At 39.1% G+C, this 24141-nt stretch overlaps 1 protein-coding gene across 1 annotated transcript in view; it reads right to left on the reverse strand.

The window, feature by feature from the left end:
* The window catches only part of PHEX (phosphate regulating endopeptidase homolog X-linked), a 96376-nt gene that overhangs the window by 39190 nt on the left and 33045 nt on the right, over positions 1-24141 (reverse strand). The window contains exons 9-12 of the mRNA XM_032680664.1: positions 23738-23883; positions 17359-17452; positions 12848-12976; positions 9244-9345 (exon numbers count right to left, since the gene is read on the reverse strand). Coding sequence (XP_032536555.1) covers positions 9244-9345; positions 12848-12976; positions 17359-17452; positions 23738-23883 — 471 coding nt within the window. The remainder of the gene's footprint in view (positions 1-9243; positions 9346-12847; positions 12977-17358; positions 17453-23737; positions 23884-24141) is intronic.

Genomic DNA, 24141 nt, shown 5'->3' on the forward strand with positions numbered 1-24141 from the left:
GGCTCTAACAGCTTGTGCACCAGAGCTAAGCTTGGACACACACTTGGCACTTTAAAAAGCTGTACCTTCTCATGTCTTTATTTTCAGGAAATACTCTATATTTTTTAATGTAACTGTGTCTTGAAACAAAAAAAGCATTAGCCAAATACCCCTCCAACTGAAAATTCTCTTTGTGTTTTGAAATTACCTGAGATATCCTTACTGAATAAATTTTGCATCAGAATCCTAAGGATTTGCAATGGCACAAAAAAAAAAAGACACCTTTGGCTGGACTTTATTATGTTGGTGAGCTGCAGAAATTATTATGTTGCACTTTTAATAGAAACTCCTTCCTGGACTTGTTTCATTGCTCACCCCCAAAGCACCTCATGAGTTGACCCATACTCCCACTTTCATGCCACCTCTTGCTAGAAAAACACCCACCTTGCTGCAAAAATCTTTTCTGCTGTTTTTGTATTAGATCTGGGCAAGCAGCAAGCTTAACAAAAACCACAGCACTGGCAAAACAAAAGTCCCCAGGGACCCAAAACCCCCAGTGTGCTGAAGAGTGCACCAAACACTGAGAGAGGGGCAGCCCCAGGGATCAGGAAAGGGCAAGGAAGCTCTCTCCCCATTACAACTGTATGGGATGTGATTTACCACAGTGTTTCTTGTTCAGTTCTATGCAAAACTTTGAATAACCTGTTCCAGAAAGTGACAACTTCTGACCTTAGCCTCTGCTTGCATCAGTTCATATTCATTTAATATTTTCAAGGTTAAGCAAAGGTTGCAGGGCAATTATTTTTTTTTTTAATAATGAAAAGCACATGAAAAATTCCCTTTTCATTTCTCATTTCACAAGAGAGCTTCAGCTGCAGTCTAGATACAGCTGGGACCAGACAAGGCAGAGACTCCTTTTAGCACTACTCAAACTGGCACGGGTAGCAATATACAGGACATGGAGATCACCACAGCCAGGAAACGCACGTTTATTCGAAATCGACAGGGAATGCTAATTAAAAACCTGAACGTGCCCTTGTAGACTTCTCCATACAGAGAATGGGTCTCCCATATCTCAATATCTGTTACTGCTGAGCTGGGGAACTACACTGTCTTTGTAATTGTACCGCTACAGGAGACAGGTTTACTTATCAAAACAAAAAAAGATAATGGAAGTTAAAGCTGAAACTGTCCAAGACGTCTAGGGGTGGTGGAGGATCTCTTTGGATTCATTCTTTGGAAGAATGAATCTGTCTTTCAGCATACCAATGCTTTCATGTTGCATTTCTGCCACAAAAGCTTCAGATTCACTCTGGTCCCTGAGCATCTGCAGGTGTGTCTGTCCATCTGTCTCCCTTCTATTTCAAGCATGAGATTTGTCACAAGTGTTTTGATGTCACACACCCATTCTGGCCCTATGGAGTCGTGGCAGAGTCTGAAAAATGACAGCTGTGAGATCAGGGTTAAATACAATTTCCTCTCCCTTCACCTGTTTTCTACTATCTGTTTGCACGGTGCTCAGGTTATTAATGGAACTGACATCCCTGCACAACTGAGTGAGCAGTAGCAGCAGCAAGATAACAAGGGAGAAGCTGACAGCAGCAATCTAACCCCAGAGATAAGAGATAAGCAAACATGCCATGGCTATTAGTTTCAGCTCTGGCCAACGGAGAAGAACATCTCCTGTTGTTACAGAACAGGAAAGCCCAGTCCTCCTGAGAAGGTTAAATTAAATTCGAGATGTGAGAGATTATTCTTCAAAAATTAAAGTTGTGATGAGAAATAAATATTTGACTTAAAAAAAAAGAAGGCAATGTTAATCTGATGGAAAGCGAAGACCTATATTTATTCAGACAAAAATACTTAACACTTCTACTCTAGAAGGAAAGTACCCTACACTCTCTGTATCTTTCAGGTGAAAAAATATCACTCTAAAACTTGGCATTTTCCAAACAGTTATCTCAGTAATAGTACAGGAGTGGTAGCCTAAAAATCCTGACCAAATTCCAAACTAGGTAAGTAGTGACTCTGCCTTTTCTGAACTCCAATATATTTCAACCTTGTGAGGAGACTTGCTCATTGCTCCTTGCAATGCAACTACAAGCAGAACCTTAAATTTTCGAATACAGACAGAGATTACCTCAGAGGTCTTTTCTAACCTAGTTGATTCTGTGATTCTGTAATTTCAGAACACTCACTTCCACAAAGGAAAAGTGTGGCCAAGATTCCATTGGCACTCAACGAAAGTACACTTTCCAGTTTAGAAATGACAAGGTTGTTTCAAGAATATATGAATCAAACTTTCTAGTAAAACCAGTAAATTTGGAAGTCAGCAGTCAGCCCTATTGGCTTTTGAACAGGAATGAAGTGGCTAAATGCAGTTAGAGCCTTTGGAAATTTCTCCCTCTTTTCTTAGTTCTTCTGAAGTGTGTCTGGCAGCTTCTGTAAGTGCTCTGAAGCAGTCTTACACTTTGTGAAGTTCTCTAAGAAGTGCTGGCCTTCATTCCTGAAAAAGCCTACTTGAAATAAGGGAGGCACTGAGTCTCAGGGCTGGTCCTCTGTCATATTTTCACATTATTTTTCATAGGATGAGTACACAAACCCCACAAGAAACAAAAGGCATTTTTAATTTTTGCAGAGCACCCGGTGACCACTCTCAAGATTGGATGATTTGTCATCTTTTTGAAAAATTAGCATGGCATTGAGCAAGATTAATTTCAGCTCCTGAAGTTGTGGTGCCTGGCCTTTTTGTCTGGGCATGCCTCAGGTCTTAATGAAATGTTATTTTTCAGAACTGTATCTAGTGCATGCCCTGGACAGGCTTTGTGAAGAAAAGCAGGAGGCTCCATTCTCCCAGCATGTATTTCTTATGCCAAGGTTATACAGAAGCAAAAGTGAGAACAAGCATAGAACAGTCAATGAAGATTCTCTGGTTTCCCCACTACAAGAACACAGGGGGAAAAGGTGACATTTTCCAGACCAGCAAAAGAGATGCTTTCTCACACAGCACACAGTGAGGCAGTGGAACTCATTGCCTTGGGAAGTTGCAGATGATAAAAATTGTTGTGGGTTCAAAAAGTCATTAGACAAACTCACAGCAGGAAAATATGAATAAATACAAAGAGACCACTTCTGGCTCAGGAAACGACTGAGCTGCAGATTGTCAGAGGCCAGGAAAGGATAGCAGGAACATGTCCCTTTATGCTTGCCCTGTCCTTACATTTATCTCTAAACATCTGCTAATGCTTGGCCACTGTCCGAAGCAGACATTGGACCTCTGGTCTGAGCAGTATGGCAGTGAAATCACCCAAATGTGAAGAGAGAGAGACCATATAGAACTGGGAAAGATGGCAGGGACTCAGATAATAGACTGCAGGGCTGGATACGGCCAGTAAGTTCCAGCTGAGAAATGAATGGCTTCAGTGGGAGAACCCACGGACACCTACCTCCTTTAAACTACCTATACTTTGTTAAATCGGGGCTTGTACAGATGGCTCTTGATTTCCTAAGGGCTATTGGCCTAAATTACACTGTGTTATTTAGGGAGGTTTGCTATAGCTCTCTGAAGCAGCAGAACAAACCCTGTAGGCTAAACAAAGGCACCAAACACTGCCCGAGAGAGCCACCTATAGCTGAGTACTGTCCATGTATTTTCCTGTGCTCCTCTTGACTCAGAGAGATGTGAAGAAAACAAATGTTGCATATACAACTTCCTTAGAGAGAAATAAAGCAAAGCAGCATGCAAGTTCAGTAGGGAAAAAATGATTGCACAGTGACCTTGGGATTTGTGCTCCATGACCTAAGGAGGTTAATAATGTTACAGAAAAATCTTACTACAGGAAAAACAAGCTTTTTTGGCTTATCATCCATGTTTTAAAAATAGTACTGCAAAGCAAAAAAAAAACAAAAAAAAAAAACTTCCTAATCGGAAGTTATTCTCTTGCCATATCCTAACAGAATATTTTACAAGAGAACCACAACCTTTCAGAAAACAGGTTTTTGTGTAAAAGTCTTTTTCAAACCTCCAGTTAAACTCAAGCACAAAGGGCATTTCAGGAAGGAAAAATAGTGATTAATAAAATAATGGTTCCTGCCCAGGAGTGGGAATAATTTAACATCTGAGGGATGATCTTCCACTGAATTATCCTTTGAAGAGAAGCAGCAGTAAATTATCATTTTAAAGATGTGAGCCCTCATCATACAAATTATGTCAATGGAGTTTCAGTTGTGGGTTCTCCCTTTTCCCTGTGGTCCACCATGCCAAAACACAGCTGTCAATACTGTTTGGCTGCTGTAGCTGGCTGCAATCTGCACCTTCATTGTAAGGGAAACAAATGGCTATCCCTTCTCTCTCCCCCCCACCTCTCATCTGCTATCCTTCTCAGAGGCTGCAAGGTGGCACAGAGATCACCAGGTGCCTGGGCAGCCGACCAGGGATCTCTCTGCTCAGCTTTGGTAACTCACAGACCACATACTCGAAGACTGTTGCCAGACCCACCCTTGGAGCTGCACTCAGTTGAATAATTTCTCTGTTCCTCAAATAAGGATAAAATTTAATGACCCTTACAAAAGTGAGACATTAAAAGGGTGAGAAGAGGAAGCTTTCAGGGGTTTTTTTGTTGGTTTTTTTGTTTGCTTGTTTGTTTATCAGAGAACTCCACTGAAAATTCGGGAGGTTAACAGGCACACTTCAAGCAAATTTGAGATGATAGTCAAATACAGTACAATAAAGCAAGGCTTGAATAGAGCAGAGGAGGAAGGACAGGACAGAAAACACAGTGAAGAGCCAAACGCTTGTCTCCGACTCGAGCTCCTTTGGAAGCAGCGTGAGCTCCATCCAGAGAGCTAGGTGAGAACTGCGTGTAAAGGCAGAGTCACCTAACCCTGATAAAAACCTTTTTTGTAAGATTGGCCTTCAGATGCTCTGGATTAAATTCATGTTTCAATCACAGAAAGGAAGGGATGGAGGAAGATGTTATCTCATTATATTGTTTTGTTACAAAAGGAGTGTAAAACCTTAACTCCAAAGTATACAAGGGCTAAAGGGATGATTCTCAGAAATCAAGGCTGCAAGACAATTGTTTCCTATGTCTCTTGGAGTAGTAGATTTGATTCTTTTAACATGGTTTGACTCATCAAATTAGTAGTGTCCTCTCTGAGTAACTTAAAACAACAGGACAGACACAAAGAAAGTCAGACAGAGAAACATCTTGGCGATTAGACGGAGCTGATGAGCTGCCTAAAGCCAAATTCAAGAATCGATTCTACCAGAGGGTCTTTTGTAAGTCCTTTGGAGGTCGATGGTTCCTTTGATTGCAAGGCATCAGGCTGACAGACAGGTATACAAATCTGGCCTCAGCCAAGCGCAAAAGAAAGGTGGGCATCAGTCAGAAAACAGGAAGCAGAAAACACAAACCAGTGAGTATCTGAATCACAGAGAGGATTTGCAATTAATTCTCCTTCAAAACTGACGTGTCATTTACATTATAGTGTTGCCCTCTATGATCACTGTACAGACACCCAAATCCTGCATTGACTTTATTCTTCTTTCAGGAAATGAGTAAAAAAATTGTTAATGATCCAAATATGTCTTTAGTTAAAGAAACAGCTAAAGACAAATTAAATAGATCACATGCAGCAGGCCCAATAAACAAAATCACTACAGGTTTCTGCAGTTCTTTTCTTTTCAGAGCATTCGAACATTTCAAGAATGTAATGAGATTAAAAATACAGAGGAAAAGTAAAATATATGAATTGTGGTCATTTCCACACAACATACAGTTCTGCCATAGCACTTAGGGCAGGAGCTCTAATTGGCATTGTTATAAGGGATAATGCAAGTTACTGATGAAAACATAAAAGACCAAGACATTGTTTACCTAACTAATAACTTCCTCTCTTTACTTAATTGATAGAATATAATAGGATATAGAACATTTCAGTTGGAAGACACCTACAAGGAACATCTAGTCCAACAGCCTGACCACTTCAGGGCTGACCAAAAGTTAAAGCACATTGTTAAAGGCATTGTCCAAATGCCTCACACACACTCACAGGCTTGGGATATTGACCACCTCTCCAAGAAGCCTGTTCCAGTTTTTGACCATCCTCTAGGTAAAGAAATGCTTCCTAATGACCAGTCTACACTTCTCCTGATAATGCAACTCTGAACTGTTCCCATACATTTTGTCACCGGATCCCAAGAAGATGACATCAGCACCTCCCTCTCCACTTCCCCATCTCAGGAAGCTGTAAAGAGCAATGAGGTGGTGTCTCAGCCTCCTTCTCTCCAAACCAGAACACCCCAAACTCCCTAGCTGTTCCTCACAGGACATTCCTTCCAGCTCTTTCACCAGTCTTGTTGCCCTCCCCTGGATACATTCAAGGATCTTTGTCAGAGGACAGAAATTGTGTGAACAATTTCTATTGCATTTCTGAGACCTTTACCTTGGTATGGCTGGGTGCAGATAGTAATAAATACTGCACCACTATTATGGCTGCAGGCCTTGTGCCAAGGTGAAGGAGGAGTTCTTTTGACAGGAAAACAAGTTATATGGACACCTGCTGTTATCCAATCAGTACTGTACACCACAGTATGTTTTCCTTATGTATCCAATGTAACCTGGGGAAGAATCACATGTCTCTGTGCCACAGGCAGCATATAAGCTGCCTTTCCTCTAATAAAGGGGACATTTTTGCCAATCATATTGATTTGTGTGCAATTCTGTCCGAGCCCCTCCGCCGTTAGATCTTTAGATTCTTCTTGAGTGGGAGGGCCCAGAGCCACACACAGTACCCCAGGTGAGGCTGCACCAATGCTGAACACAGTGGGATGATCCCCTCTGGTCGTGCTGTGTTTGATGCACCCCAGGATGGGGTTTGCCCTCTTGGCTGCCAGGGCACACACTGCTGACTCACATCGAGCCTGCTGCTGACCAGCACCACAAGATTCCTTTCTGCAGGTCTGCTCTCCAGCCTCTCCCCTCCCAACTTACACTTGGTGCCTGCTGTTACTCAATCCTTGGTGCAGAATCCAGTATATGGATGACATTTATCAATAAAGAAACATCACTTTTACAGATCTATATAATAAAGTAATACTGAGGGGTTTTTTAGCCAACCAATCTCTGCCACAGAATTCATGTTGTCTGTGCTGCTTTATTAAAGCTTAAATAATAAAAAAGTAAGCATAAAGTGCTGGGATCATGAGATTTAATTAGAACAGTGTAACAGATTTTGAAGTGTCTGTTGTACTATAAACTTTAGAGTTCCTCAGTGAATTATGTGACCATACATGTAGTAATCTATTTCTTGAATTAGAAACATGCTCATCCAAGCATTCTAGTATCTATCATTAGCAATAAATAATATTTAATAAATATGCACACACTCCGTGTCTGGAAATCTACCAAAATGTCTCTCTAGACTCTTTTCTTCCGGACAAGTAGCTGTTTCTGTGAATCTGAAATTAAACTTATAGTTGTACATGCTACCACATAATTGTTGCTACAACATCTAAGACCTTACATAATACTTGTATCTTACAAGCTTGACCTGGTTCCTAGGTCATTAAACTATAAAATGGTTGTTCAAGTCAGTGAGAATGGATTTAAAGCATTAGCTATTCATTTGCTAGTAGTATGGCTCGTAGTATTGTTTTTGCTGCACTTCTTGAATTTAGTTTGTCCTACATTATTCAGCCCAGACTCACCCCAATAACTTCAGAAACTTCAGGGAGATGCCTAAATTGGGAGTAAAGTACCATAAGCTTCCAAAATGTGTGTCAGCAGAGGAAAACAGGCATCTCTACTGACCTAAAACCTAACCTACCTTCTGATGAAAACCCTCCTCAAAATGGGAAAGGGAGAGCTTTTTTAGGGAATTCATTAGTTTGTAGCAATGTTTGTGTTGTTTCCCTAATGAAAGGCAGGTAGCAAATGTTGAACAAAATCATTAAGCAGATTGTTATATAGAAATATCCTTATCAAGGAAATTATTAGAAAATCTTCCTGCTCTTATTTTGCACCAGTTTTAACAAATATCTAAACTACAGATCATTATATTTCTAAGGGTATTTCTAGTAAAAAAACCAAGCATAACAGCCAGTAAGAAGTAATAACTGCAGTCCATTTACCATCAGGATAGCAGGAAATAAATGGCATTTTACTATTATTCTCTTGGTATAGAGTTTATTGGTGCATTTATGCAGCTCTATTTCATTTGCACATATATGAAGAGCACTGCTGTATAAAATGTAAATGGCTGTATATGAAATCTAAATCTTTCCAATGATAAAATGTTTCAACAACCTTTTCATTAGAATTACTAAAAAGCTTTGAAGGCCATGTTTGCTTTTTAATCAAAACACTGCTACTTTCATTCAAGCACAGTAAGCAGGAACAGTTCAGCTGCCCTTGCATGTCAATTTTTTCAAAGAGGGCTCTTACTAATTCACTGATATCCCATTGCCTCAACAAACAAGGACACAGACTTACACAATGCCCTCCACTTGGCTTTTTATATTCTTCTTCCAGTTTCTGCTCTGGGGACAGAGCTCTGCTTTTGGACAACTTTTTTTTCCACACATCACGTGCTGTAAATGTGGGAAGAGAGTGAAAAGGAAGCTTTGAATACATCCTTCTGCCTTCACCTTTACCTCCTGCATTCTATTGTTCCCCTATCTGAAAGCAATGGGGACAAGTAATGCCATCATTGATCATAGCACTTCGTAACTGGCACTATTCTATTGGGATGTTTAGCTGTGATGGTCATTACACTCTTAAAAGATGGCTTTCAAGGTAGGCACTGGAGAAAGTATGAAACCTGGACTATTCTCATATCCCCTTCTAGGCTGGATCCTCTGTCTCTACAGCAAACACCCTCAGCTGTCCCAGATGTTTTAGACACTGTTTTCTGTTTGTAGATTGGTGTGTCCCTGATATCCCACTCAAGATGAAGACCTTGTCAAGAAAAGCCACCGTACAGGTAAGTCTGAAACAAGCTCAGAGTCTGCATCAGCCAGAGCTAGATGGGGAAAAATGGAGGCAAGGTAAGAAGAACAAGGTAGGAAAAAAAACTTCCCCAGAGAAGTAGGAGCTCAGACAGCTCAGCTTCTAGCAAAACAAATGTGGCACATGTGCCTTCACAAACAAAATGATGAGTAATTAACTGGAACTGCAAATACAGTCCATGGCATTCTGTTGTTGCTCAAGTCAGATCTTTACCATAACTGAATTTTACTCATTCGACATTTATATTTGTTACCTTCTCATGAGCTTTTCTTTTTGTTTCAGAGTCCATCCAGTCATTTTCTTTTTCCAACATGTCAATAAAAGCCCAGCGAATTCCTTCTGTCAACTCCTCCATCTGCAAAACATTTAATAAATCCCTCTCCAATAAAATATGTCATGTCAGAATCATTGTAAGAAAAGATCTGGTGTACATAGGAGCAATAGATTTGGTTAGATCACAAATGATTTCAAATCAGCTGGTATCCGCTATCCTTTCTTGAAGCCTAATTTCTGTTTTCTCCAGTTCTCAGACACTTCTTCTGAAATTAAGGGGTTTTTCCATGTTCTTTCCCTTAAGGAGTACCACACAACTAGTTCATTGCTGATCCTTTCATGTCACATTTGTGAGAATATCCATCTTGAAATCATTAAAAATACTGAGAGATTTGTAGTCATTGGGGGACATTTCTGACCCTTAGGTTCTAGATCACTGGCCCATGCAGAAGGAGCCAGCTGCAAGGCATTTGCACAAATAAAGCCTTTTCCGCAGAGAGAACATCTGTAGCCTTGTTTGGCTTATGTCAGACTAAGACATGCCTTATAAATACTGCCAAAGAACTGAATTTGGACTGACAGTGCCATGATCCAAATGCAAAGAAGTATCCAAATATTTAGCCTCTACTTAGCTACATTTGTGAAGTATTCCTACCATTAACTTACTGCGGGGATAGAGGCCCTGGCTGCCAACACTGAGCAGCCTCAACTGCTTCTGTGGTCTTGAACCACCAGTGACAGCTTACATCTGTGCAAAGCTAGGAAAACCTGCAACTATTTTAGCTTGGCTGCTTCTTCAGACACCTCTACAAAGCCACAAACGTATCACAAGCAAGTAAAAGAAATAATAATAGAACTGTTTAGTGAGAACACACACTAAGAAAACCCTGAAATGACAGAAAACAATTATTGTAATGGCTAAGAGATAAATTGTATGAGTATAAAGAGCCCTCATGCCTATGCATCTGTCTGGAAGTCCAGAAAGGTGTACACAACCAGCTGCCTCTATTTATATCAACAGATGACCCTCATGACAGCCAGCCACTGAGAATACCACGAGAGTGAGGCAGTTAGGGGGATCAAGCTGTTGCCTGAGTCCTTTAGCACAAATCAAATCAGAGCTGCAGTAGCATAAGATATGACAGATAGCCATTAGATGAAGACTTATTGGAGCTTTGTGTTACCAGTTCTGTTACATTTAAAAATAATGAAAGTAGCAGAGATTTATATAATTTTATTCTATAAATCTAGTAGTTCAGAAATGTCATTAAAAGCAGGGACTAAACCCTGGAAAGTAACAGTACCTTTAGCTAAATTGTCATTTATGTATCAGATGTGTATTTTAATCTGGAACTGTCCTTTATCTGTGGTGCAGTCAGACAAAACACAGCAAAATTCCTTTGATTATTCATTTTTTCCTACCCTTTTCAAAAAACATTTTCTTATTTTTAGTGGCAATATGGTATAACTGGAGCAGGTCTAGCATTAAATATGACTAAAGAGTCAACATTCACTGCATCCCAGGGAATAGGGCAACTTGAAGATATTGATGACAGAGCACTGACTCAATTAACTTAGTGCACTAATGAGGTGAACTCCCTGTATTTGGAGGTTACAAGTTCAAACTCAAGCTCTGCAGCTGGGCACTAGTGTATACTTAGGCTTTATGTAGCAGCTGTAGCTGCAGGGGGCAGGGGGAGAAACCTATTCCTGCTATCAAAGTTATTACTGAAACTGCTCAGGCGTATCTGTAAGAAACACTGCAGGCACTCTGAGTTAGAAACAGTGCTATATTTAGACACAAATAATGTCTTTCTTGATAAAAGGAGAGAAGTATCTAAGGTATGAAACATTAATCACAAAACATGGGGGGGAAAGGATCCATATTATCCATAAGTCAGGATTTGCTTATCACAGACAGATATATGCCATGAGCCAGGAAAAAAAAAAAAAAAGAAAAAAAGAAAAAAAGAAAAAGGAAAACCTATACAAATAAGAGTGCTTTACTCACATGCTTCCTTAAGAAAGAGAAATAGGACTGAAAACCAGTGAAATGAAAATGATAACACCACAAACTATTAACTTGAAAAGCACACTTCTAAATGGAATGCAACGAATTTCACCTGTATCTAATTTTATCTCCATGGGCAGTTCACTTTAAGGCTGAATGTTGTGACCTACACTATGAATTTTATATGCACTTCTCTCTGTGGATGCTACTGTGAACTTAGACTTGATAATTTTTCAAAGCTTTGGTCTAAAAGGAATGTACATGCTAAGAAGCATTCTAATTAGGTCACGTTTCAACAGAAAACTATTTTCTTCTCTATCTGCTTCTCAGAATTTTCCCTCACATATACAAAGATGGAAAAGTTTCCACCCCCTCCATAAAGTGTACATTTCTTACACTCCTACTCTTCCCACTTATCCTGTGCAGATATCATACTGTATATCCCTGACATATTTTTGCCATTAAATGGCCAAATAGCACATTACAAGCTATCAAGAAGCAGAGGATTGAAAAGCTGGATCTCAGAGAGGAAACTCCAGCTGAAGGCAAGTAGCAAAAGAAATGCAGAATCTGAGAGGAAAACAGATGACAAAGATTTGGACAAGCCAAACAAGTGTGTGCTGTCTAAAATGGAATCCTTCCCTGACAAAGCAGTCAAAGTAGATAAAGTCAAACAGACAAACTTAGGCTACTTAGTCAGGGCAGTGTGAGGCTATCACAGAGCTGTTGCTCTCAACACATGATGCTATTTTACATGTTTCCTAAATGGTTTTGCCTCTCCTGCACGGAGAGCTAAGTTCAATGACTAAATTAGTTAAATTAAAACTGATTATTGTTGGAAAATCAATGGCAGTAAAAGCAGATATTGGAAAACCTCATAAGAAAAACATGAACTGAAAATCAGTCAGAAACTATTGTGAAGGGTAATTAATTTGAATGTATTATTAAAAGAAGGGATAAAGGAGCTATCTTTGAAGTTTAGAATGAAGACAAACAATCCTCTGGACTCAACAGTGTGGAGTTCAGCGAAACAGATTTGATTCACTCTCACCGTGTGGCTTTAAGCTTCCCTTAATTGGGCCAGACATCATTTACGTGTTTCTTGCTTAGATTACAGGTGTAGCACAGTCACAGCTTTCAAAGAGTAGCCCCGAAGCAGAGCAATCTTGACCAGTTTTTTAATTAGTCAGTAAAAGCTTTACCATAATGAGTTACTCTAGCTATACTAAACCATTTTTCATCAATGCCCCTCACTCCATTCCTGAACAGCCTGACTGTCATTATTCACACCATTTAACAGTGTTCAGCCTGGTTTTGATGTGGCTACATATTTGTCTGAAGGGATGCAGATGGAAAGAATGGGCAGTACCCACATGGGCAAAAAGTTAACATTTCATCAAATTTGTTCCACTTTCTCATTTTCTCCTTCTCCTTTTTTTTTTTTTTTTTTAATTCAATCAAAGCATTTTTAGGAATCTTATCTCTTTTTAAGCTTTGATCTAACATCAGAGGCAATTTGTGAGGAGGAAGCCACTAATCGAAAGTTTCTAGATAGACGTTGCAGAGGACTCACCATCTCTTTCTTGTCTTCTTGAAAATGGGCATTCACAAACATCTTACCCACAACGTAGGGGAGTGCGTTTTCAACAAGGTCCACACATTTATCCCACTGAGGCAGCAAAGTTGTGGTTCCATGGATCACCTGTTGGCAGGGGCCATAACATCATACAGTTTAAGAAGTCTGCACTCACATACAGTATAGTCTAAAGCATATTTGTCAAATAGCTACCAAAAGATAAAACAATGATACATTACAGTTATTTCTACTTTCATCAAGTGCTATGGCAAATCTTTTGAACACCCCAAAATACCTGTAAGATTTTAAACTTAGGAACAGTACAATGGGTCATGTAAGCAATAAGCAGCATTGATTTAAGAAATTTTTCTTATTTTCAAGGTTCAAAGTGTTCCCTTTCCACTTAAGGAACTTATGCTTTTCCACAGAGAACAAGCAAAATTCCAGTCTAGTAATAAACACCTGTCAGCTGTGTAAAAGGAGAGTACAGTCAACATCAGGCCAGATCACGTAGGATATGGATTTTTGGCCTCTCACAGATTATACAAGTCTCTTAAGCACTGATTTTGCAGTTTCTGAGCCTCTTTTTTTTCCCCATTATTCTCCTCCTTTGAGCACAAGGTTAGATATCCAGCAAAACTGAAGGATTTGGGTTTGGTTTTTTTTTTTCAACAGGAAAAGATTTCATTGGAAAATTCCAAAGCAGCTTAACCCTCGGCCACTGAAGGTGAGATATTTTGGTTGTTCAGAGATTGATTTTCCCTATCATATTGTCTGTAATTAAACTTAATCAATGACTCACTTAAATACACTAGTGCATTGCATTTTCAAATGATTTTTATTAATAGTGTATGTGCAGTAATAGATTTTCAATGACAGAGAGTACACTGCTTCTATAAAAAAACATATTAGCCAAACCAATATATAGATGATATTGTTTCCTAAACAGAGCCAAATTTGAAAATCAACTCCTCTTCCAAATTCTTCAACCCTCATAAATAGCACAACACTTGAAAAAAAGATAAGAAAAAAAGAGAGAAGAAAATTTCCCTCTGGGGTCACCGTAAACCCACAATGGAGCTTTTTCCTGATGCAGGGGGAAGAAGGGGAGTTATGGCATTAGTCATCAGAGCTTGAAATTCCTTCCAAAAGCAGCCATTGAAAGAGCCAAGAGACAGAGCTGGCTTTTAGACTGTGACATACTATTATTACAACATAATAATTATCATCATTTTGAGCAAGGCTTGACTGTAAAGAGGACATAAAGGCAGCACAGGCTGTGAGACCAATAAAAATAGAGCTGAGAGGAATAGATTATATCTCACAGCTGGTTTATTGATATTTATGTTATAACAGCCAACAAGAACTCCCTCAAATGGTCCTCCTAATATTAATGTACCACTCTAAAACACAGTACTCCAGGTAGTAACAGTGACTATAAATAGCAGGTTTCAAGCCCTCCCAGTCAATTCAATGCTTCACAACACAATTAACCAATCTCTTTCCCAGGTGCCTCTGCACATTTACTAGGTCTCAAAGCACCACTGCAGAGGAGCTGCTGATAGTTGCTGACGTGGTTCTCAAAGCACTTTCTCTGGAGTCAGCAGGTTTGTCCTATTTCTCAATCCGAAGCTTTTTTGAAGTTTCATCGTGTCTTTTCCCTCTCTGCAAAGATTTTAAGGTCTTGATGCCACAATTTCTACATATAAGTTGTAAAAGCCACTAATAGAAAACTAAAACCTGGTGAAAAAAAAATACTATACTTATGATAGGTGAGGCTGACTGAATTAATGAAACAATGCATGTATAAAATATATCCTTTCCTTTAAGGGTCACTGATTCATCTCATGGTCATGTCTTTTCAGTAGCCATTCAATCTTTCATTCACTTAACTGGCAAGAGGTTGGTGGGTCGTTCTTATGATCCTAAAGTGCCTTTAGTTTTCCATACTCTGACTGGACAAATCTATTCAACAAGGCCTTTGCCTTGGATTCCATTTCTCATGTTATTTCTGCTGACCTGTGAAGTCTGTTCCACCGAGCTGTTTATTCCACTTAAATTTAGCTATTAACTATTAGCTACTGCTGTTTACTGCACTTAACAAAATCTCCATCTCCAGGTCCCACGGGGAGATAATGGGAATGAGCTGCTGACTCACTGCCCTCCGGGTGCTGTAAACTTTCACAACCATTTATATGGCCAGAATTGTTTAATTTATTCATCAATGACTTGGATGAAGGGGGAGATGCCTCCTCATCCAGTTCACTGATGACACAAAGCTGGGAGGAGTGGCCAATACCCCAGAGGGCTGTGCAGCCCTTCAGAAGAGCCTTGACAGGCTGGAGAAATGGGCAAAGAACAGTTTGAAATTCGAGGGTAAATGCAGAGTGCTGCACCTGGGGAAGAATAACCCCAGGCACCAGTACAGGCTGGGAGCTGACCTGCTGGAAAGCAGCATTCTCTGTGGAGAAAGACCTGGGCGTCCTGGGGACAACAACCTGTCCATGAGCCAGCAATGCCCTTGTGCACCAGAAGGCCAAAGGTATCCTGGGCTGCATTAGGAAGAGCAGTGCCAGCAGGCTGAGGGAGGTGATCCTGCCCCTCTGCTCAGCCCTGGTGAGGCCACACCTGGAGCGCTTTGTCCAGTTCTGGGCTCCTCAGTACAAGAGGAGCTCCTGGAGCAGGTCCAGTGGAGGGAGACAAATATGAATAAGGGAATGGAACATCTCTCTTATGAAGAAAGGCTGAGGTAGCTGGGCCTGCTCAGACTCAAGAAGAAATGATGAGGGGACCTCATCAATATCTGTAAGTATCTGAAGGGAGGGTGTTAAGAGGGTGCAGTCAGGCTCTTCTCAGAGGTGTTAAGAAATAGGACAAGAGGTAACAGGCAGAAACTGATACACTGAAAGTTCCACCTGAATATGAGGAAGAACTTCTTTACCGTGTGGGTGACCATGCACCGGAACAGGTTCCCCAGAGAGACTGTGGAGTCTTCCTCTCTAGAGATATTCAAGAAGTGTCTGGATGCAATCCTCTACCATGTGTTATATAGGATGGCCCTGCTTAAGCAGGGAGATTGAACCAAATGACCAGCTGTCATCCTTTCCAACCTTACCCATTCTATGATTCTGTGGCAGCCTTGATGAGATTATTAATAACCATTGAATCAACTTGAATTAAATTTCTCCCTAAACTTCTGGAGAAAATACCCAGAGAAGTGACAGTAGCTAGTCACCATATTAAAATGCACAGTGTTCAAAGCTTAACATTTCCTTTCAGGAATTTTTCTGGCCATTATATAATTCAATGTAACTCAGTATTATGCTGCAGACTGGCTGATGGCCAGCATCAATCTATCTTACCTGACTAGCAAGGAATGTCCCAGGAGTGGACACACTTACAAACATGTCACTGTGGTTCTGACAGTCAGTTTCATTTTACATGAAGGAAACAGCACCTTTAACAAGACTGATTTGAATATGATTTCAGAAGAGACTGCCTTTCCTGTGCAATTTCTATCAAAAATCTCTTGGAGTTTATTTTTAGGTATGTGATCAGCTCAGAACAATTCCAGTACTATCCGAGGAAAGACATTACAGGTGCTTCAATTAGTCACTTTCATGCCTCACCAGGGAGGACAGAACACCCACACCTCCTGTACCACATCACTGCCAGCATCACACCAGCCTCCTATTATCATGATGTCACCAAACAGCTAATTTTCATAATAGCAAACTGAGTTCACCATCTAAAGTGGCTTGGAAACGAGACAAAGTACCAATCCGTTTCAGTTTCATTTTTAGTTTACTTAAAGAGCCCTCACACTGCCCACAGGATTACCAAAGTGTCTTTCTATTCAGGGTTCACTCAGGAAAATACACATGTTTTACATAAATGCCCATATTACTTAATAGATAATTAGTTCTGCTCTCATAGCTTGTGGCAGTCTTCTGGTTCTTCCTCCTCCCCAAGCTGGAAGACACCTGATCACCTTCTTTGTGGAAATGGTTCATGTATGGATGTGCTAGAGCTCATGTAAAGTTGGTGTTAGAGCATGAGAGAGGTTTGAGCAAGCTTAAAAAACCTGAAATCTTAAGATTTCTGTTTTACCACAGTTATATTCACACATGGACAAACAGTAAGTTTTTCAAAAAGTTTAGGTTTTGGCCAAATGGTTTTGGCCTGCAGGAATAGCATAGGTCACAGCCCACATGACCTAAGTCAAAAATGTTCCAGCTTTCAAGTTTCTGCAAAAGAAGACCAAGATTTTTAAAGAGTAAGTCCCAAAAATTGTTTAACTTACTCTAAAAGACATTTCTTTTAGTGTCATATACAAATATATGTATGTCAATTGTTTCAGAGTTAGTCTTCAACAAAAAAAAGTAAATTCAAGAAATTCATCCAGCATAGAAAATATTTTGTGTTTTACAAAAATATAAGCAAGTATAAGGGTAACCAATAGTGTAAACACTAATACCATTTTAAATGCTATGAATGCATTAACTTACCCGAGAAAATTCTAGCCACCGATACTGGAAACGTCTGCTGAGATTAAATAACCTTGAATAAACCATCCTCCACACCAGGTAGTTGGCAAGAGTCCTGTTAAATCAGAAATATTTTTGTCAGACATCTAAACACATATGATGTACCACATAGCACTCAGAGAAATATCTCTACAAACATTTCACCTCAGTGGTGGAAATTTCACCTTGGAAGTTAGTGATTGATGACCAAATCAATAAAGCCCAATTACACAGCAGAATCTGTATGACTGCAACCAGTTATTATGTAATTGCACCATGATAACCATGTTCTAGGGGTTATTTATAACAAGTCTATCACCTTTTATGTCATTTTTAGGTAGTCTTTTCCAAAAGGCAGCTTTCATTTTCCTTAGAAGTGACAAGAACTGTGTTATAATAATAGTCGCATAAAAGTTCTATCCAGAGATAACTGATTTTTCTTTTGTAGATCAAAGTGAATGTTATCTCTCCTCATTAGTAGGGCACATAAATGGTAACAGAGTAGATAACAGTCCGTCCCATATACACTATCATTATCTCATATTTGTATCTTTCATTAGAAGTTATCAATATGCTTTAAAATTTCCACTCCTCTCAGAGTTATTAAAGTATTACCACTCTTATTTTGTCAGATGGATAATTGAAATACCAAGAAAGAAAAGTCTCAGTAACAAAAATCTCCTAAGAATTTAGGCTGAGAGAGCCAGGAAGAGTTTGTTTAAAATTCCCAGGAGACCTGACATCCATGCCCCTTCTCTAAAACTTCAAGCACCTGACTGGAGGATTTATCTAGTCTAGACTTATCTCTTCTCCTGTTCAGCAGTGGCTGTATGAGGTAAAGGTGCATTCTGAAGTATGCAATTCAACTCTAAACAGTCTCGAAACAAATCCAGTAATGGCCTACACATATTATTCTCATCTTCTCTTTTACATAACATGTTTTTTCAAGGATAGTCATTGCTTTAAAGCTATGGATATCCAAACATCATTTGCTCTACACTGGGATATACATAACATTTTGGGCAGGCCATAGACTTTTCTATAGGTAGGAAAATTGCTTCTTTGCAACCAAAGATGCTGTTATGGACTGTCTGAACAACACCCCCACCTCTAAAAATCCCATTTCTGCAATCTCTCATTGCCACAGGTGTGGGGCAATGTAGCTGTTGCTACATTGTCACTCCATTAGCTTCATTCACAGACACATCCCATACGTTTCCCTCCTCTGAATCATAACATGACATAATAAACACACTTCGTGGGCATGTTGTATTTTCCTGAGACATAACTTCAGTTCTCCCTCTAACCAAGCTCCAGTCCACCCACACAAAGCCTTCAGCTCAAGATGCGTTATTGCATTTCTCACTATGGGCATATTCCCTCTTTTAGTATACAGATATATCATATAGTGCACCTAAATGCCCACAATAATCATAAAACAGATCTGAAAAAGCTTTTTAGCATGAATAATGTACATTTATAAGACAGTACATGTTGCAAAAGCCAAAATAGTTAGCTCTGCTTAGATGATCAAACCATTTTGAGATAATGCTTTGGGTCATTAAAAATTCATTTCAAACTGTGAAATACCAGAAAGTACAGAATTTCCCCTTAACAGATTTGTGACAATGTGGAATTTTCTCACTCAATGGCAAGTGAAGCACCCTAAAAACACTCAGCTCTCATTGTTTTTGTAAATTACTCAAACTCTATAAACCTCACAACTATCTGCCTCAGATATTTCAACAGAGCTGAAGAGCATCCATGCTCCTACATCAACTACTGTGTGTATCTGAAACAGGATATATGCAAATCTTACAGATTAAAAGGTTTAAAGATTTAATTTTTATCAAAAGTCTTAGGTAAAAAAACTCATCTAAACAGATCACTATCATAAACCAATTATGTATTACAATTTGGTACTTAATTGCAACCAAAAATCAATTCTCTCTTCTGTGTGCTTCTTGTTCTCATATAGTGATGTTTGTCCTTACATTTGAGTTGGGGAACCTCTTCCAGATTGGTAGTGAATAAAAGACTGAAATTTGTAAAGGATGAGTCTCAAAAAGGTGACTTATTGAAAGACAAAAATATCAACAAGAATTCAGAAATGTTTGTGCCAGACATAAGTAATGAAAGCAGCTGACAGTTGCAGTAAATATCTCACAATTAATTGAGGTTTGTTTTAACTTGAGAAGGAAAAGGCTGACACATCCTAAAGCCAAGCTGTCTGATGAGACTAATAATTCCTGAATATAATCACACTAGGATCCACTGATTCATAAAATGCATAAAACAGGAAGGTTTCACTTCAAAGTGCAGAGTTATGTTTATTTGCTGTGTGGGTGGGCAACAGGGGGAAAGGTTGAGGGGGTTTGTTTTTGTTACATGTCTGAGGGGTAGTGTTCTTTAGTTTGTTTTTTAGAACTATATAAAAGAGTAATTTATCTGAATTTGTTTATCAATTTTGGGGATGATTAGTTTACCTTTTAGGCTGACTATAAAAATTTCAAATCATGTTCATCTTCAGTTGGTTTAAAAACTGACACATTTTGTTTATGAAATGCTTTCTGTGCTTATCTTGGGGTGATTTCCATCCCAGTTTCACAAATAAGTTCACTGAGGCTCAGATAAGTTAACCTCTACACATGGAGCAAAATCCAACACAAAAATAAAACATAAAAATCCTCTCTGCTCTTTCAATGAGACCAGAGCATTTGTTGTTATAACCTTTCAGAAGAGTACATAGCCCTCTATTTTAACTTCCAAATGGCTGTTACAGAAAGTGTAGGCTCAGTCTTAACCAATATGACCATTATTGTGACACACGCTCCCAAAGGAAGTGGTAGGGAACTTGTTTGTTGGGACAGTTAAATTTGTAACAGTGCTTATGAATATTTACTAAAGTACTCTCTGTCCTGTCTGGGAATAAAGTAGGTTACTCATGTAAAATTCTGTGAGTTCGCAACATTTTAATCAACTGTCATGGTAGCAATTAAAGAGGACAGATTTAATATGAGATAGATGGACAAATTAATTGACATTTTAAGAAAAAGATTCCTTTCACAAATTTTAGATCTATTTGAAAATTGTATTTAGAATTGAGTCACTAATCAAATTACAAGTACTGAAAAACTTCTGCCTTATTGCTAGAGGCACTAGTTCAAGTTAAATTATTTTAACTTCTCTCTCTAATTTTATTCAGAGGCTGGACTAGAAGGAGATCTAGTGCCTCCACCCCTCTCTAAAGACAATTCCTCATGCTATAGGAATTGAAGTACTTGTCAATTAACAGTATCAGGCTGCAAAGATAGGGTAAGGTAAGACAAAGGAAAAAGGGGCTACAAGCAAACTGGAAAGGGACTTTTCAAAAGGGCATGTAGTGATGGGACAAGGCTTAAAACTGAAAAAGGATAGATTTATCTGATAACGGGAGGAAATTCTTGACTGTGAGGGGGATGAGGCACTGAACAAGTTGTCCAGAGAAGCTGTGGGTACCCCATTCCTGGATGTGTTCAAGGCCAGGCTGGCCTTCCCCTTAAGGGTGGGTCACAACAACAGAGTTTTGAGCAACCTGGTCTAGTGCAAGGTGTCCCTGTCTTCAGCAAGAGGGTTGATACTAGATGATCTGTAAGGTCCCTTCCAACCCAAACCATTCTATGATCCTACGAAACTAGTTATCCATTTCGATATCTGTAAGAATGATAAAGCTGTTTCTTTCAGCAGCTGCAAACATCTCCAAAAAGGATACAATTTACAGTGTCCTATTTATGGCTCACAGAAAGCACCAGCACACAGATAACAGGGGAGGAATATAAGGGGCTCATAACTGGTGCCAGCACAGCTCTATCTCCCCCCTCACACGGCACAGCTGTTCCGGAGCTCTGCTGTTGCTCATTTATTTCACAGCTACATACAAACACCTCTTCCTCCTGTAACAGAGATAAACCCCACTAAAAATTAGTCAGTACCCCAAAAAAATTGAAGGAATCCCTGAAGACTTCTTATGAAGAAAGTGTGACTTAGTCCAGCACCGAACACATGACATGACTTAGGATAGCTGTCCCAGAGCTGATGGAAACTCCTGCGGGCTAGTTGCTCAGCTTCTTGGGTAGCTTGTTATGGAGAGCCGTGCTCCTTGACTGGAGTTGCAGCAGTGCCCTGGCTTGGGAACTTCAGACAGATCCCTGAACCACACTGTTGCACCAATTTCAAGCTCCACACAGTAATTTGGTTATATGCAGTCAAGTAAAATTCTACTAAATTCACTCTGCACTGTGCCGATGTACTACCTTCTAATACTTATTGCCATATGAATGATTTCATGATTCAAGATTGCTCAGTAGGTTCTCTGAGGGAGAAATTTTTAATACAATTATTTTGAGTCCATATGACTTGCCACCTCCAACACAGAGAATGGCCTCTGTAATCAGACAATTTTCACTCCATTCTTCCCTCCACTTGAAACAAACTTCATGGAGTATTTTACCAGATCACTGGGGCATGAACCATCTTTTTGTGATATTTTGAATTGTACCCATGCTAGCAGGATGCTCATCTGGGAATAGGACACACAAGGCATTGGAATAAAAGTATACTTTAGGGATAGATTTGTAACTAAAAAGAATATGAACTTTGTGAAAGTACCTGTGTTTCATAATGACACTGCATCTCCTGAAATGATGAGAATTTAATTCACATTCTAAACACTGAAGCAAATCTAAAGATTTACTAGGAATTTGATTGGTATAGATATTTACAGTAACAAATAAAATTCATAGGTGTTTACATTTACTTAACCTTTAAAATATCATGTGGAGAATGACAAATGAGATTACCTAAAATAAAATATCCTTGTTAAGCTTCCAGAGTTCACCCTGACCTCATTGTTAGGAGTTCACATTAAGATGACTTCCTAATTTTCTCAGGCCAGATAACAAGGTTACTTCTGGAGCACATTCTGACATTTGAAGTAATGAACATTATCACCTAATAGATAAACATGATCTTTGTTATCATGCAAGGGCTGTTGGGATGCATTTTACACACAAGAATTTGAAGCCTGCTTGGGTTGAGTTTAAGCACTATTTGCCATTTCTAACACTTTAGGATGCAAATTGCTTAAGGTAAGACTGGACAGAAAATGCCTAAGCCATTATCAGCTACAACATATGCAGTGAGAACATACTGGAATGAGAGATTACTTTTGCCCAATCCCCTTCTCCCAACCTGTGGGGCCAGAAAGCTGGTCTCCAGCTTTGCTGAAGACAGATGTTGCCATTATTTCTAGCCATTACTACAGCCTCCTTCTGCCATAACACACAGGATGGCTTAACTTCTCTTGAATACTCAGATTTTCCCTGAATAAGAAATTACTGGAAAAAAGTCTCCAAGTATTTACTCCATAGTTACAGAATATACTTGCATGTAACTCTATCTGTATACCGGGAATAACTAATTCTCTGCTATATTGCTAGATGTGCATCCTCTAAATCACTGCTTTATCCCCACTGGTGTAACTAACTTTGAGATAGAAAGCATGGACAGCCCAAATAATCTAAAATACTTTCTTCAGTAGATTAAGATTGGTGGCACACTAACGGTACTTGTCTGAATTTTATAAAGAAAGGATATTTGATGATCTGTACGCAGATCAGTAATTTTTATTTTTCTTATTGTTTGATGTGTGTGCTATTTTTACAGGTACCATGAATTGATGTGAGCATTCCATCACTAGAGACATAGAGCAACCATATAAGAATAACTCTTCTGAATTAGGTTTTTTGGTGGTTTTTTTTTCTGAAGCATACTTTTAGTTGTGATATTGTACAATCAGCAAAGATTGATATTTGGAGACAGCAGCTTAACAATATTTTTTTAAAAGTTCAGCAACATGCCTCAGCAGAGAACAAATTATCACAGAAATCCCTTAGATGTCATCAGTAATGATGCTTCAAATGGGGTGTTGCTTTTTCATCACTGCTCAAAGCTGTCTTGCTTCCCTGTGCAAAGTACATCTAATATGTTTAATCTGAGATACCTGCATTCTACAACAATATTCTACAGATGTAAATCATTTCACAAGATACAAGACCCTATAAAAGTAGGAGATGCTGAATGCATCTGGAAAATGCAGCTTTACTGCAACCTGAGTTTTCCATAGAAGACGAAAGGTGTTGAAACTACAAATTCTCCTGCTACACACAAGGTAATATCTATATCCTCATTCAGACAAAACCAAACAGATCATTTTACTAGAGACTTGATTCCAAGAATATCTGAAACTCCTGAAAAATACAGGAAAAGCCCAGTATTTCATGTAACCTTATAAGTGTGGGTGAAATCATCATAGGATCCTTACTTTTTCCTTTCATTTTCTAGTATCCTGAATAAATCTTTGAAGTACTGGGGAACACGGACAATCACATTTTCTGAAGGACCTATATCTTTAAGCTCAGGATAGAGTTTGGTGTCAATCACCTTCTTGATGTATCCCAGCCAGTCAAACTGCAATGACAAAGAGAAGGCTGGTTAAATCAGATTATGAAGAGAGAAGATTTATTAACTAAGTTGCACCTTTAATGGTTTCAAAGCTTCTAAAAATTTAGAAACCATTGCACTTTGTCATTACATGTGTTTTCAATCCTCAGTAAAGTCGTAACTGTATTTAAAAGAACATATATTGTGAATGAGCACACACATTCCTAATGATATTCCTTTAACATGCTTCTCTGCACACTAAAGGCAATTTTAATTACATAGGTC

The sequence above is a fragment of the Chiroxiphia lanceolata genome, chromosome 2 (genome assembly GCF_009829145.1).
Source record: "Chiroxiphia lanceolata isolate bChiLan1 chromosome 2, bChiLan1.pri, whole genome shotgun sequence".
Taxonomy (NCBI): Eukaryota; Metazoa; Chordata; class Aves; order Passeriformes; family Pipridae; genus Chiroxiphia; species Chiroxiphia lanceolata.